The 17,730-nt window shown below is 40.0% G+C and overlaps 1 protein-coding gene across 1 annotated transcript in view; it reads left to right on the top strand.

Annotated features, from left to right (window-relative positions):
- The window catches only part of camkmt (calmodulin-lysine N-methyltransferase), a 129,803-nt gene extending 113,398 nt beyond the window's left edge, over window positions 1-16,405 (top strand). Inside the window, exons 10-11 of the mRNA XM_088934237.1 lie at window positions 4,033-4,164; window positions 15,085-16,405. Of these exons, the coding sequence (XP_088790363.1) occupies window positions 4,033-4,164; window positions 15,085-15,177 (225 nt within the window). The 3' untranslated portion in view covers window positions 15,178-16,405. The remainder of the gene's footprint in view (window positions 1-4,032; window positions 4,165-15,084) is intronic.
- Window positions 16,406-17,730: the final 1,325 nt, after the last annotated feature.

Raw genomic sequence — 17,730 nt, 5'->3', positions numbered from 1 at the left:
TAACTCAGAAATATAATATCATGACTTTATACTGTTCTTTTCACTAACAATTTAGGTTATAATAATTTAATTGTTACTTAAACATACTTTGCTCACTGTCTTATTCATGTACGAAATTGTTAGACTAAGGTACTTGTAGGATAATAATAATAGTTGTAAATGAGAGGAAACCATTCGACCCATCTAGTCCCTTTTTAAGTTGTAGCTAATTGACTCAAGGATCTCCTCCTGTAATTTCTTAAAAGAAGCCAGGGCTTCAACAACATGACTGGATTGACGTATGTCGTGGGGGACATGAGGGAGTATGTAGCGTGTTACATACTCCCACAGTCTTTTAACCAAAGAAGTTCTTACTATTCTTGGTTTAAATTCTCTTTCACATAGTCTCCACTTTTGTCCTTTGTGTTTCATTGCACAGAACGAATCTGCTGGATTGACTTTATCAGGCTTTTAAAGATTTAAAAAATGTTATAGGTCCCCACTTAGTTGTTCTGTTCAAGACTAAAAAGGTTCAGTTCCTACAGCCTTTTGTCATTGTAGGACCAAAACAAAACAACAGCACCTGAAGAACTTAAAGAACTGTTGCCTTGGTCTAGACATGTCAGTAACACGCTGGTGTAGCTCATTAAGAGCTGACTTGGAATGAAAACTTGCAGACATGCTGTTCCTCTAGGACCAGGACTGGACACCACTGCTGGACTGTCTCAGTTATCTTGTGTTTGATCAACCTGTGAAGTATGACTTGTGGGTGGACTACATGCCTGACCTTCAGTTATTCAGAATTCCCCCAAGCTCTTTATATTATCAGAATCCCACAGGCAGATCTTCTCATACCTTTTCCCTTTGCCCACAAACCTGTTTGACAGCACTGACAGGTGTCAGGTGAGCGGTCTTGCTTCTTCCTTGCTGCGTGTTATAAGGGAGAACAAAGTATAGCTTTTGTGCTGATAGAAAAGATCATCCTTTATTACAAAACAGAATCAGTGCACACACCTCTTATCTGTGATGAATGACTTTCCACCTTCCAAAACAATCAGCTGTTCTGCCTAGGTTTTCTCATTATTTACTTTTATACACTTGTGTGTAACAAACCTTTCAGAGCAAAATTACATTCTCATATGTGAAGAACAGCTGAATCACTTGGTTTCTTCAATAAATAAATACATTATTAAATGATAAGACCATCTGCATTGGCATAGTTGATGTTTTTGTTGTTGAAGCAGTCTGCATGTGCATGGTTGTTGTTTTTCCATTTTCCATTTAATTAAAACAATAAGATGATCAAGGTATAAAATAATATTTAAAGCCAAATGATTCCAAAGAAACTTTGAACCTATTTCTAATCCTCTTACTGCATGACTGGATGCATTGGTTTATCTATAAAGTGTGGATGTGTTTCCATGTATTGATTGGATTAGGTGAGCTTTAATCTTTTTGTTTATTATCTAATATAATACCTGGAAAAAACCTTGGGCTGGCCACTCTTAGGGCACTGACCTAGAATGAGGAGAAACTGTAGGGGTGCAGACAGGTGGCCTTTCAGGGTTGGGCCAGAGTAATTAGGTTCTCTGACTGATTTACCAAATAGATCACTACTATGCATCTCACATGCTAAAACCCTAGCATTAGAGAGGCAAAAGGCATGCAGTAGTAATATTTCTGGTTAGAATCGCACTTGTCAAGTGCTATCAGTCCTCAGAGGTGATCGCTGGGATTCCAAAGAAGAGGAATCACTTCTGTTGCAAGCCAAGACAAGAACACTCCCACACAAACAATTGTACAGTTAGACACCGCATCTTGGACATACACCTGCCTGAGCAAACCAACAGAGAACCCCCACTCAGGCTTCTGAAAACTGTACAAGGTCATAGCTCGTAATAACACACAGCAGCACAGTGGCATCATGGTTACCTCTTCTGCCTCACAGGTCCTGGATCCTGGGTTTGATTCTGTACCGTTGGCCTTCTTGGTGGAGTTTGTAGGATCTAGTAAATAACACTCAGAGCGTACTTATGCAATTTCCAAAACTAATTACCAACAAGTTCAGTTAGAAATAATCTCAAAGCTATCTTTAATAATGTAATAATGTAATAATGTTGTTTTTCTGTTACACTGTACACTAATTTTATGAATAATGAATGTCAGACTAGCATCTGTGAATTATATAGCTGTAGTTTTGTGTATTTCTCTGTGAGGCTCTCGCTTTGGTGTGAATGATTATACTTCACAGCTGCCCAGATAAAACACTTAGCATCTCTACTGAACATCAAAAGAAACATTTCTCTATTTAAGGGTATACATTTTTACAAGAGAAAAGTACCGAATTAGGATATTGTGTAAATGAATTTGGTGCCATTTTGATTAATTGAACACACTTACTTACTGACCAAAATACTCATTCCTTGATGAAAAGAGTTGATTAGACACAAGTAATGAGGTGATTAAGTTTGTGAAATGTCAAGCCGGGTGAAAATCAAGCAAAACTACAGAAAGGAACCAAAACACCCTACTTATCAAGAGAACATCAGCTTCATCCCATCAACATGTTGGAGGCTAATATAAGTCAGCTCATATTAGTCACTGTTCTCACCCTCTGGGGGGTTCACAGTCAGCCTGGCAAGGTTACCACCAACCACAGCCCATCAGTGATCAGGGAGATCACCAATCACGTCTCCTTGACGAGATTGATGGAGATCGCCAAACCTGATGGTCTGGGCAGCAGTGTCTAGTCACCACAGAACTCCACTTGTAGTAATGGATGGCAACCTGATTGCACAATGCTAAATTGATCATGTCTTGGGATCCCATTTGATGACTTCCCTGTACACTCATCCCGGCATGATAAAATTTCAGCTGATAGCATACCGAAGCATTCAGAAGATAGTCATAAAATGACTTTCTTCCGAAATAAGAATGTAACGTGTAGTCAGTGGATGCTCTTCTTGACAAACATTAAAGACATCAAACATTTTGGGATGAGCTGAGTTGACAAATTATTCATTAATTTGTCTGATGCTTTTAACCAAAGCATGTTAGATTGATATTTATACAGATGGGTAATTTACTGAAGCAGTATGACTGAATACTTTGCTTATGAGTTTAATGGCAGGTCCCACAATATTATGGCCCACAGCCCTGCCCACTCCTCTATACTGCTGCCTCTAGGGTGTGTAGAGTAGGTATGTCGTCTAGGACTCAGAGGCACCTGCTCGTTCAGGCTCTACACAAGAAGAAAAGGAACAAATCCCACAAAACAACATCTTCAGTATAGTGCAAACCATGCATCGAAGACATACAGCTAGTATTTCTTACAGTAGTGGCCACACATGCTACTATCCTGTGACTTCATACTGTAGACTTCCTGTTGATCAGCTCTGTTGATGACAAATATTTATTTAGCTTCATGATAATGTTTGTCATGTTTCTGGTTTATGAATTTATTGATAAGTTTATTTTGAAACTACTGTACTGTATATCAACAGATCAGTCAAGTACTGTCCTCAGTTAAGCAATGAAAAATATACAGCCAATTTTTTAAGGGGAAAACCCGACGCTGGGTTATTCAGAAATGTTTAAAATGTTAAAAGCATCCTGTATGTTATCCATTAAAATTGCATTGAGTCTGAGTCATCTCTTAAGGCATGAAACACCATAAAGCAAGATGCTCCCTTTAAGATGAAGGGCCGTTCACCATATTGTCTATAATGAAAGACTGTTGAGGACGAAATAATAGAATTTGTTTAAAGTGAAAAGCATCCTTTCTATATGTAAAGCGAAACAGAATTGCATATTTTGCCTTACTAATGTGAAATTACTCAGTTAATTAAAAATGGTGTTTTATAGCATAATAATGCTAGTGTACAACAAGTACTTGCGATTTCATAGCACAGAAGTGTGGGACTATAGATGCTACATCGTTTTGGAGTGCACATACATGTAGGTGTCGATTTTGTGTTGTGTGAGAAAGCCTGCAGGAATGCGGCCCCCAGCAGGCTGTACGCCGTTCTCAGCCCCTCTCTCCTCCCGCTGCAGGGGAACGCCATTGTGCTGGCTCCGCGGCGAGGCGGCACGCTCGGCGAGTTCTGCAGCCTGGCCGAAAGAGCCGGCTTCTCCATTTGCAGATATGAAAATTACGACGAGCACATTTGGAACCTTCATTCAAAGGTTAGTGCACTGCCTCCGCCAGATAACACAGCCTCAATCCGCTCCCAGTCAGGGAAGGATCAGGGGCCTCCTGACAGGCACTTTAACTGTCCGATTACAGCGTTCCCTGAGCCCACTCCATCCGAGCAGGTATTTCTGCTGCTTATTAATTATGCCACAGAGTGGATTAATTCCTCTCCTAATCTCCCTGTCTTGTAAACGGATTATTAAAGTGGCAGTTTCTTGCTTGTATTTCTCTCCTCACTCACAAGGTTTTTCACGTAAGAACTTCATGTGTATATACAGCATATACTGTATGCATACAGAAGTCCAAGAATTGCCATCACACACTTAACATATTCTTATATTTATTATTTCTGTCTGTTTCATATATACAGTATACACCACTTTATAGAATGACATATATCTGTGCATACGTCATATGTAAACATAAGCATATGTGTATTGTGTTTGTTCTCCACATCCACATCTATAAATTAAAGATTCTGCAGAGCGCAGCAAATGCAAGCCTAAAATTTAAACAGGTAAGCAGCCAATTTCATTATCCAGAGGTGTGTTTTTTGGGGATTTTTAGTTTTTATTTAACAACAATTCTATAAGAGAAACTGTATTTTTTAAAGAAAAGCATTGGACTACTAAAGTCTGGCCTATGAGGATATATTTTTGATTAAATAAAGGTGTTACACCTCACATAGATGTAATAATCAAAAACAATATTATACGTATTTCTATAAAATATGAAACAATATAGATGTTACTGTAGATTCCAAAGTCGACAGTTTTTCTTATTTCAGAAACCGGTGAGATTAAAACCTATCAGGCCGAGTAATCAAAAGCATACAATGAAAATAAAAAAAAATCTAATCGGGCTTATCAGGCATCCTTAAATATTACTGCTGGAGGAAAACAAACAGCCCAATCATTTTAGTTATTTTTTCTTTAGTGCTCTTGCTCAAAACAGCTGCATAAATGACCACCTAAAAGCAGCAGAGAACAGATGTTTCCAGCTGTTTAACAGCAGATACAAGCTGCTCCCAGCTTCACGGAGGCAGGAGAAGGAAGAGCAGCAGGCTTGAAAGCAGTCATTAACCAGCGCTAGCCTGTCAGTATTCAGAAGGGCAGGTAAGGGGGAAATTGTTCTGTCAGCAGGACGTTGCCTGCTTCTCAAGCCTTTAAAAGTGATTTCAAATTTATTAAAAAGCTTAAGGAAATTTTCTTTTGATTTTCTGCCCTTTCCTTTTTGGTGCACACTTTACACAACTGACAGAGGAGGTGAAACAGTTTCTTATGGCAGCTTGAGGCTGCGCTGCAAAGTGTGAATCTGTGGGAAAGAGGTTTAGTTTCTGAGTCACTTTGGCATCTGTGGTGGGACCAGCAATGATGTAAACGGAACTTTTTGGACCGCGTTTTCCGATGACATTTTCTAATTTAGTTTTTAGGCAAGCCTTCCAAAACGATGTTGGAGCTCTCTTCCTGAAGTCTCTGGACTTCATTTAAACTCCTCTGCAGCAGAACGCAGTCAGATGGATTCTATAGAAAGAGGCGCTTATTTAAGATGTGTTGGCTCGAAGGCAAATAGTTCAGGGCTCACTAGACTTTGATACCACAGATGGCGCAAGGAAGCAAACAAACATGGCGGTATGTGTGCAGGAGCCATAGGGCCGGAGAAGAATCCGGCCAACTGAGACATCAGGTTTTGTCAGCGTGGTTCCTTCTCTCCACACTGTGCCTCACAGGGAGGCTCTTCCTAACACAATCAGCAGTCGATATCTGTTTGGAGAAACAAATGAAGTTGTGTTCTTTCAACGCAAAAGTGCAGCTCCCCTACTGGCAGCTACTAATAGCACTTTGTAAAGCCTGAGTCCACTGTCTGTGTTGACATTCACTGAAGATGAATCTCATTGTTATCAGAGGCTATCCTTCTCATGCATGGGGGAGTACCTTTCAAACTGTTGGTGCTTGCTGAGCAGTCACGAATAGCAGACTATACTCAGCATAATCATAATGTAAATATTTTGAAGTGTTTCATGCCAAAAAATAACCACAGTAAATCTGCACAACGGTGTTATTTATTCACCCATGCAAGTCAGTGATAAGAAAGCCTTTTCTATGATTCTTCACGTCTATCATTTTGTTGTTAAACTTAGCTTTTCATTTCCATTTCCACATATTCTGATTAGTTCCAGTGATGGGAAAAATAGTGTGAACAACAAATTTCTCTTAAGTGACTACTCCTACATTAATTAATTTAGTTTCATGTTTGAGGTTATGTTAAAAAAGAGTTATAACAAAAGATCCTTTAAATTTTTTAACACTTCTGATTTTCCACCTAAATTGTAAGAGAATTTAAAAGTCCATGTGATTTTCATACTTCTTTTTGAGTCTGGAGTAAACTTTTTTATGTTCCTTTACAACCACTGCAGAACCTCCTTAGAAGCCTATGATAACTTAGATTGCTTTCTATACAGTTACATTTCAAAGTTTCAATGCTGTGCCTAACCTTCAGATGTTCCAGAGCTCAAACTGGTTGTGTGTTAGGTGCCTGTATGTCTGGCAGCCAGTAGAAGCATCAGGGTGTAGGAGCTGGACATAAGCCATGTTGTTGAACCCAATACCCTGGATTCTTTCAATTAATACTTGGATGAGATACTTGGATCAATTAACTAGTAACTAGTAACTTGGCTGTATGGGTTGAATAGCCTCATCTCATTTTTAACATTTTTATTTCCTTGAAAGCAGAGGGTTCACTGGGTCTCTCAATACTAAAGTCCTTTTCTCAGACCCCTTTTATTACATTTTAGAAAGGCCCTAGGCCAGCTTTTTTCAAATATGTCTAAATTTAGGCCACCATTTTCATGTGACCCAAGGACAGCAATTGCAGGACCGGAGGCAGACTGTATGTGAATACACAGCTGGCCTCAAGTCTCCCTTTTGTATCATATTACCAGCAAGAATATTCAAGTAACAAACCTCTCCCAAACTCACCAGGGGGCAAAAAAGGTAAATGAATGGCACTTCTATACTGTGCCCTGTGGTGGACTGGCATCCCATCCTGCCTCGTGCCCGTGGTTTGCCGAGATAGGCTTCAGCTCCTCAGTGACCCTGAACTGGATAAAGCGGTTAGAAAATGGACAGGGGGGTGGATGGCTTTATAAAAAAAAAATTACACCCTGAGCCACTTTGAAATGTAAAAAAATGTCTTTAATCTTTTTTTTTTAATTGTCAAGTTTAAACCTCTTTGATTATTGTTTATCAGAATCAGAGTATTGGTGAGGTTGATTCAATTCATTCAGTGAAAGAAAATACATTTAAAGCTTTTAGTTTTGCAACGTTTTTTAACGTTTTACACCAAACATTCTTGCCTCCTCACCTGATAAATTAATATTATCTGAACGATATGTTTCTGACTGAAAGGCATTTTTTTAAGAGATCTTTAGTTATCCTTTCTGTGTTACTACAAATAATAATAAAACGCTTTTTATCTTCATTGTAGTTTTTTATTTTATTTGCAAGCATATCTCAGTAATTGCTGTTGCACTGGTGCTATAGCTGTGATGCATAAACACCTTAATCAGACAAAGCAGTGCTAAAGGAGGAGGGCTTTTTATTCTGCTGGTGCACCTGAATCACAAGCTGTCTAAAACCATTCTGCAGGTCCCATCCTGTTCACGCAGCTTTGCCTTCTGCTGCACAGACTATTATCTACTAAAGTGCATAGTACTCTACTCCGTTGGCTAATTCAGCTGTGTGTCTGGTAGTCACCTTTGATTAGCTATGTGCACAGTGGTTAGATATGTGTTCATATAATCAGCTCTGTGTACAGTGGTCAGCTCTAAGTCCAGTGGCCAGCTTTGACTCTAGAGGTCAGCACTGTTCCAGTAGTTAAGTGATCCTACCATTTACCCTCTTACCTATAAGCTTTACTTATTAAATACATAATGCAATAGACTTTGAATATGACCTGAAAAATACTAGTTTCCTACTAGTGTTAACTGCAACAATTGTGGTGAATTTGTATTAACTGCCTTCTATAGCATTTTGTGTGTATGTGATGTGATTTTTTAAAAAAAAATCAATGCCCTGTGTTCAATGACCTTTCGGAAAGCATAGGTCTTTGACTTTCTGGTGTAAGAAGCCACAAAGAAAAAGTCCAGTTTTTCAGGACTGGAAGCAGGAAGCATCTGAAGTCACTTACTTTCCAAAGTGCTTCCCAAGCAGCCCCTTCTGACCACAGAAGGCAATGCTGTTGTAAGTAAAAATGCCCTAGACAAGATTACTTATGTCACTTAGGCCACGGTATCAGACTGTTGGAACTGTGTAGTCGGGTATTAGAAGTTCTAAGATTGCACTGTCTGTATGTACCTGGATAAATAAAGCTCTGCTTCTAAGCAGCAAAAGAGGTTTGCCGCAACACTGCCCTTTTCATGCACACAGACACAAAGTGAATCGTGTGTTCTGGCATATATGGCTGAAGGTCCTTCTGAGGCGTTATTGAAGATTAAGTGTGAGACCTTCTACTTGCTTCCCCTTTTACCGAAGATGTATCCGTTAGTCCTGTCTGTGGCAGTGGTTGAAACAAATTGTTAGTAAATGCACATCATTTTCGTTCACTGACTAAAAACTAGTAAATGCAATGTATTTTTAATTATGTAGTAACTGTACTGTTCTTGCACACTGTTTCCCATTTAATGCATTATGACTTGTTCCTTATTTAATGTGGCAGCAACATATTGTACAAATATATTAGTTATGCTTGCTAATTTCCAGGCATATATTCCCCAATAAATAATTGCATATGAAATACAGTGTCAGTGTGTATATCATAGTACTGTGAGACAGGCTTCCAAACTGGAATATTGAATATTCCAATATATTGAGAAATGGAATGTTAAATTGATGAACATGATGATCGTGAAAATGTTGATATGGCATGTTTTACCTACTAAATAGCTGATCAGATATTTTTTCTAGGATAGGATTGGTATCACGTGCAGTCCAATAGACAAGCTCTGTCGGCTTCAGGTGCACAGAAAAGTAAGGGCAACTTGATAGGTTGTTCCGATGCAGACAAGTCTCCTAAAAAACATGTTATCAAGCAATTTGATGTGAAGTCCCTTTGACAGTGTGATAGGGCATATGGCAGTGATCATGAAAAGCTGAAGTGAAGCTGTCATTGTCCCATGACCTTAGAGTAATTGACCTCCACATTGAAGGCTGTCGTGAGTGCCACAGGCACACTGCACCTTCACGAGCGTGGCATGTCACAGGCCATCTCGCTCAGACACAGTGAGGTATCATAGCCAACAAAGCATGGGCTCTGCATCCTCTCTGCACCTTCACACAGGTATGCCATGAACAGGCTTTAGCAGTGCTAATGGATGATTTGATTTCTGATGCATGAGTGCTGCCCAGTGTGCAGGACAGCCGTTGCTCAGCACTTGCTTCCTAGGTATTAGGAGCACAAAGAAATGACACCTGATACCTGGCTCAATATGGAAATTTAGTGACACTTTACAATAAGTGGCTCTTAATGTACATTAGTGCTAGGATTAGCAGGTTGGGTAGGATTTCATACGAATTAGCACCCAGATCCCCAGGTGTGCACTAGAGTTCCACCTTCTGCACAGGGCCAAAACACAGGGGAGTCAGGGACACTTTGTTCTTTCTGTTAACACTCTGGGTGGTTGACTTCATTAGCATTCGCTGTTTCATTGTCTTCCTTTTCCTGGTCCCTCATCTCCTTTGCAGTTGCTTTTTTTAATTTTTTTTGTCCGTGTCTATCCTAAGACAGACATTTTAATAATAATAATAATAATTGCTTACACTTATATAGCGCTTTTTCTGGACACTCCACTCAAAGCGCTTTACAGGTAATGGGGACTCCCCTCCACCACCACCAATGTGCAGCATCCACCCATTTTGTTCTTGTATACCAAATAGCAGGCAGCATGCAGAATAAAACTGGAGATTATTTCTTTCAGTTATCCCTGACATAAACAGTTTTCACTGCTGAGCACATTCACATTTCGATTGATACATAACAATCGGCTATCGGGCTGATGGGGGCAGCAGTTTTGTGAACAGTACACCTCTCTTGACCACTCCTAGGGCACCCTACCCCCACCCCCCCCACAGAGATGCACCTGAAGGCTTGTGGGGTCTTTGTTCAGGACAGACCACCTACTGTGGTACACTGCCTTTTCAGATAATGATGTTTTCTGAATTGTGAGGAAGCGAAACCTGAGTAAAGTACCTTTTCTTACCTGTCATTTGTGTTGAAGTCTAAAATTACAGAAGGGGATGGGTACGGAAAACAGGAGAATCCGAGTCTTATCCTCCTTATGCAACACTCACACACACTCACATTAGGTAGAATTAGGTAGAATTGTTTTATTACTATAAAACTATCTTAAAGTGGGTATCCAGTGTTATCTTCTGATTAACATTCACACACCAAGGTGTTGTGCCCCAATAGTTTGTGAGTTGTTTGGCTGGTTAAATGTTGTGTATCTCTCTTCATAAGCAATATACATCTTAGACAGGACAACTTTGTTGTGCTTATATTATCACTGTATCAGAATCTGTAATTCAGATGGATGTAACTTTCAGTAAATTCACTGAAATACAGTAAATCTTGAATAAACTGCAAGTGTTAAGCTACATGTCTTCTTCAATTATTAATGTTTCTTACATACTAATTATACTGAGCTGATGAACCTTTTTTATTAATTTAGTTCCTTTTACACACAGTGATACAAAAGTAAAGCCACACCTTTGTGATGAACGTTATTAATAGGAATACCCAAGTGCTGCTGTTCATGACGCAGTCGGGTCTTTAGTGCTCTGTACTTCCACTGTTGTATGATTTCACCACTGCTGCCCTGTGGTGGAATAAAATGCGCAATTTGTTCAGGAAAAAAATCAACAGATTGAGAAAGAATTAGTGTCATTTCCTTTCAGTTAAGTTTGAGTGAAAGGCAAACAAGATTTAGCTTTTACAGGGCAATTCTAGGAAAAGGCAGAAGTAATAATGCAACAATTTCAAAATATTTATAGCAGTGATATTTGCTGTAATCAAGATACCATTGTGCAGGCATACTTTTTTTTCCCCTTAGATTAAAATGTCCTGAATACAAAGCAACGAATATTGGGATCTGAAAGGTTTGTAATTCAAGCTGTCTGAAAGGACTGAATTTGTTTGTGCTCTCTGCCGGGTAGATACCGAGCCTGGGCTGTGTGGATGTCTTGGCAGGCTCTCAGCCCTGACTTCCCTGTGGCTTGGCGCTCCTCCCCTTGTTTGTTCCTGCAGCCCCAGCGTTCCCTATTCTTTTTCGGATGAGCCCTTCTCGACAAGCAGGGAGATGCCACGTTTTTTCAAGGCTGCATGTTATCCTCTTATCCCCACTGTTTTGGAATAGAGCGTAACCAGCTGGAGAACTGTAAGAAGCCTGATAATGCAGCTATTTTCTGCCGTCCCATCTTAATCTTGTTACACAAATGGTTGTGAAGAGATTCATGAATTTTAATTTCGCCCCCGTGCATTAACCCCTTGTGTCGATCATCTTCTGCAGCCTCCTGCTGAACCCCTCCTGCTCTTTCTGTCTGTCTTTCTCAGCATCTGTCCTCTTCAGGGACGTTCACCCTAGCTCTTATTCCCCCTTCTTGAGCTGTTTTTTTTGCAAAGAAAAAGAGAGTGGCAATAAAATAAATGACTTCCATCTTGGCAGCGCTGCGATTAAAAATAATACAGATTTAACCAGCCACCCATGAAGCCGATTAGCAGCGAGTGATCAGGAGGAACAGCTTTGCTTGTTAAACTTTTCACCTCTGCTAGCTCTGAATTTTTCCTTTCCTAAGCATGGGGTGAATTTTTAATGTAAATGTGTCCCTGCCTGGAATAGGCCGCTGGGTTTCTCTTGGCTTAGTGTTGGGCAACTGGCCTCCAGATAATCAGGTCGAGGGTTCAAATGCTGCCTGCACATGGAGTGGTGTGGAAGGAGATAACACATATCGAGGGGTGGAGGGAGTCTATTTATCTTTTCGTTTAAAAGAAAGGGGATTTTACTTGAAAATCATGCTGGTTATCTTACTTGAATCAGGACTGCAAACCTCAGAGCTCAGCCCTTGCGGTCTATAAGCCGGTATCCTGTGTGCAATGGTGGTAACAGAAGAGCTGTGATATTATGCTGGTATCATTGCAGTCTCTCAGCATTCCTCTGTTAATTGCATGAACTGAGGTAATGTTAGTTGTTCTTATTAATTGTTTAATTCTTGACCCCAGTCTTTGCTGTGATCAGCTTACTGAAAGCCGATCAAAATTAAATGACTGGGTGACTGTAATGTGTTGATGATACATAAACTTTTATTATCTTTTCAAATGAATATTACATTGAATTGTGTGCGTGACAGGTTTTGTTTTAAGTATTAATTTGTATATTTGTTGTTTTAGGTCAAATGCCTGATCCATGTACATGTAGAACATGATTACACTTTACTTTCTGTTATGGTTAAGGTTAAAAAATTCCTATTATTGTTATTATTTAGAATATTCCTCTGGTATGCTTTTGTTGCGTGTTGATATCTCAGGAGTCTTATTTGTCTAATCCGATTTCAAATTATGTGCTCACTTACTTGTGTAAACATGAGTAGTATGGCTTCTTTCCACACGTTTTGTTGTCACTTAGTTCTCTTAGTTTATTGCTTAAAGATGCCAAGTTCAAATCCACCCCCAAGCCCTTAAAATACCAAGCCAAAATGACTTGATCAGAGAGAAATGGTACTTCTGGGGTCTGGCTGGTAGGAGGCAAGGCAGCTGGGTTTTTTGCTAGATCATCTCATTCCTGCCCAGTGGCACCCATCGAGGAAAACAACAGGATACTAGAAGGAAAAGAACATTTGGAGTATTTTGCAACTTTCAATGACTTCAGGGACCGATTAACTTCTAACGTAAACATACACCAAGACCACATGCAAATTAAATTTGGAAAAGAAATAAAATGCAGAATATGAAAAAAAAAAACAGGCATATGAAGTAGACTCTTTGAAGGTATTTAGGTGTGCGGCCCCTGTATTTCTGCAGCCCCTACAAGGGGAATGTTTTGGAAGATAGCAGTGCTTGTTTTAGTGGCCCTGCCTATGGCAGAGCCAAGAAGTCTGTGGTGTCTACCCTGAACACAGTAAAAAAGGGGGTTAGACTGCCAGATTTCTTTTGCAATTGCCAGTCAAGTCTCTACTCCTGCCCTCCTCCTGCTCAGCCTTTTCTGAATGGCTCATAAAGGTAAGGACCCCTGAGACTTGAACCAGCCTTTTAAAGATCTCATTTATGGACTGACATAAAAACATCCCCAGCGTGAACTCTCTGTAGCCACTCAGTGATGGTGAGGGCCAGAGCTGCTCTATGGAGGGCATGCAGACTGCATTACAGGAGCAGGCTGGGACAATGTAGAGGTCCCAGAATGGCATTTGGCAGTTTCCTGCACATTGCAAACAAATACTTGTGGTGTATGAACTAATGCACTAAATGTACATGGATACTGTATGTACATGTATGTGCTGTAAGTTTCCTTAAAATAAAGCAATTTTTTGAGTGCATTCAATTTATGAAACAATTTAAGTATAACTTTTACTACAAAATGGAGAAATGTTCAGTCGATATCAAAGACTATGTTATTTAAGCTACAGTATATACTGTATTTGAACTGCTGGTTGAAACGGATGAAGGTTTGTAGAACCTGAATGCTGTAACTTTATAATACTTGTAAACTTGAGGCTGTGTGTTGTATATTAGCTGATTTATTTCATTAGGTTTTCTTTGAACTTGATTTGTATGTCATCCCAAAGTGCTTTAAGAAAATTACAACACAGCTCTTGGGAAAAATGTGAAATCTATGTTCTTGCAGTCTTTCTTACACCTGGAAGTGCAGCCAGTCTAGCCAAGTGAAACACTGTTATTCCACAGACTTTGTGTATCCTAAAACACCCCCCCCCCACCCTGTAGTGTTTGTCCCTTGACCAGCCACTCCAGCACTGCGGCCCCGTGTTGCGACACTCAGTTTGGTCCCATTAGCCACTGGCTTTGCGGTGCTCTTAGTTGCAGAATGGTGAAAGATCCCGGCAGGCAGCCGTCAGGTAGGATTCTGGCAGTCATCAGGGAGACAGTAAGAGACCAAGAAGCAGTATGTGTCCCTCAGCCCAGCAGCTGTTTCCCAGCCTGTGGGCCCAGGGCTGTCTGTCTTCATTTCATTAGACAGGTCGTTGTGCATATTTCTGCCAACAGGGAGAAGACTGGTTGGCCCTTCTGCTGTCGATGGCACAGGGGAGACAATGGGGGTCCAGGAAGCTCTGATCCTGAGACTGGGCTCCTCAGATTGTGGGCATTATGTAGCTAAGCCACTGACATCTATACTTTGTCTTTGGACGCATAAATGCTCTTAAAGCTTTCATGACAGAGTGGGTGTGGGCTGCCACTGTTACACCAGCAGCAGACAGACTTTAAAAAAAAGCACGGCTTTAAATTGCACGTGTACAGTATGTGTGTTTCCTTTAATTGTAAAGCAAGTTCTGAAGCAGAGCAGGTCTGTCAGACCAAAGTTCTAAGGTCTAGCCAATGAAAATATTCCACAATGTCTGTGTACATCATTTGCTTTTTGCAAAACGTATTCAATGTGGTCCATACACATTTGTCTCGCCTTTTTGAAAAATGCAGATGGACATGAATGTGTAACTATAGAAGTGTTCAGTACGTGTTATATTACAAAATAAATACTGTGTATACAGTGTGGTATGTACAGTATATATTGATGGATTTCTGTGCTGCTGATTTGTAAAGTGTATTTTAATATCTACTTCTGAGTAGGGAAGTTGACGGAAGTGGGCTCCTGACTGTGTCTCTGTCCTCCTCATTTGGCCATCGTTTTTCAGATGAAGAGTGGGACGTCACAATCGTATGATGAGAATATCCACTACCCTGTGTTGCTGACTCTGACCTGGAGCCGACCTCAGAAGCACACCTGACCAGAGGACCTCGCAGTGGTACAGCAGTGTACCTCCATCTCCTCACCTGCCACTATGCCTCAACCCTGCGATCACTGTTAACCTGCGTATGGTACTATATTCCTTTATTTTTGTTAGCAATTATAATTCAGAAGCTGATTCAGTGTTTTATAAAACAAAACTCTTTTTTTATTGTAAGTCAAACCCTATCCTTGTTCCCCTCTCCCTCCCCTACCGTTCAGTACAAATCATGGTGAAAATCAGTATTAAAGATGTTACTGTTATTTTTTATATTGTGTGCCTGGACTTTCACAAGGTTTTGTAGCGTGAAAGTGTGTCCAGTTTAAATGTGCAAAGTGTAAAATAATGACACGAAGCAGGTGAAGAGAATGATGGACAATGCAGAATGATGACAATTCATCGGCAGAAGTTCAAACATTTTTACTTTTGTTACATTTAATAAGGCTAATTTATAACAGAGTAAGCCTCAGATATTCCATACTGCTCTAATGGCCTGAAAACAAGATGGAGCCCGCTTCTTATGGACCAGGAATATATCACATCTACAGTAAAATCAAGGAACACTAAACATTATTTTAATTCTGTGCCATTTTTCACCTGACACAGTATGATGCAATTTATCTAGAAAAGCCTTGAAGTATCACTCCAGATACTTTGATGCTTGTGTCATGAGTTCTAAATTGTGCACTGCTCAATGCAAGAAAATAACGTATGGAAATCATTCAGTACAGTTCCATCTTTGTACGTTTTTCTTTTCTGCCTTTTTTTCCATAGTTTTGGTCTCTCTCAAAAAGCAGTTAATTCTCAGCAGTTGCACAAAAAGGTACCACGTCTGTGATTTAGCTCAAAATAACCCTTGCATTTAATATAATGTGTCAGTTGAAAGGACATAGCTTCTGCTTTTGGTGTTCTAACTGTGAGATCAAGTGGGTTCCCTAAGTTTCAGGCTGTAAAAACTGCCATCCTGGAAAACCAAAAACCTTTCTGCACTGTTTTTATCCCATGCCATTAAATTGCCAAGGGCACTTTATGAGCTTTTATTTGTCAGCCAGACTATCTGTGGTTTTTGTCTAAGTTCCATCAAGAGATCTTGAAAAACCTGTGCTTTTTACTATGCAGATGTACTGTATATGGAAAAGAATTGTAAGAAGGCATTTATTATGTTTTATGTGTGCTAGCCATATCATATGGTTATAATAACTCTTGAATAAACAAATGGAAATATCCCAAGCTGTTTTTTAAATGTTTTTTTCATCAAATAAAATCAAAACTACAGCAAAAATGATACATGCAGTTATTGTGGCATTCAGAATAAAATACCCTGCTCATAATTTTATGGAGCCAGAGCAAAAACTAATTCCTATTACTGTTGTTTTTCTGACATGCTACTTTTTTGGCTGATGTATGTCACCCAGGTAGGCACTACAGTTGAGTGGTAGATGGGTCCCCTCCTATACTGTATGTAAACTATTTGTAATCCTTTGTAATGACAAGCGCTATACAACCACAATTATTGTTTGTAAGCATTTTGTTATTTGATCATGGAGAAATCCTTTTGAACCTGGAGTATGTTTTTTCTGCCTTGGTCTGTTATTGGGCAGATTTTGTTTTGGATGAAACATTTTGAAGTGTTTTATACTATCAGCAAATCAGTAAACTGTCCAGTTTAGAGAGCCATACTAATTTCTTGGTGTTCGTGTGCAGCGTGAAACAGCAAGGGGGAAGAAATATGCGTTTACTTGGGTCGGGGATTTCAGTTGAATACTGTATCCTGCTGCTGAAGTGGAGCCATTTTCCATTTTATAAAATGAAAAACAAAACCACCCCCCCCCCCAAAAAAAAAAACAAGTGGCTAATCCTTGCCCAATTCTGCGGCAGGCTGCACAGTGGAAACATATGGGCCTGGCTCGATCTTTTGATATTTTAAACAGGATGGTTTTCTCCTCCCCTCCAACTACAGAGTACGCTCCCTGCGTCAGACAAGGGCCTCATTAACTTGACCACTTGCCCTTTGAACACAAAGGCTTGCCCGGCCCCCTGCCCCTCCCACCCAATTATGTGTGATTAGGCTCAGTACGCTGTGTCAAGATGAGGGAGTGTGCTGAAAGAACATTATCTGTTTAGGGACAGCAGCACTTTTAGGCTTCTGCTTGGAATGACAGCCGTACTTTACGGGCACAGGGTCTTTAGCCAGGCGGTGTCCATGAAAACAATAATATGCGCAGTGACCAGAGTGGATGGACAGAAGCTTTTGCCTTTGACTCAGGCCATTCAGCAAGTGTTTCATCCGCATTTTGAACAACAGCTGCAGCACAGTGTCTTACGAGAACAATACTTATAAGATAAAGACCAAATTTATGCTATTATAGATTTTCCATTATGATAGCATTTTCTGCTTTAAACATCCCACACAGTATATCTTGTATTGTGTCTTGTCACAATTTTGATATGTAAAAGAGGAGTTCAGTCACATTGAGGAGCTGATTAAAAACAGATCATGCAGCGCCGTTAGCCAAAGACAACGGCTGTAACACTCGATACAGATGTTAAATT

Source organism: Atractosteus spatula, chromosome 15 (assembly GCF_055471065.1).
Source record: "Atractosteus spatula isolate fAtrSpa1 chromosome 15, fAtrSpa1.hap1, whole genome shotgun sequence".
Lineage (NCBI taxonomy): Eukaryota > Metazoa > Chordata > Actinopteri > Semionotiformes > Lepisosteidae > Atractosteus > Atractosteus spatula.
This window is presented reverse-complemented; position numbering and strand designations above follow the sequence as displayed.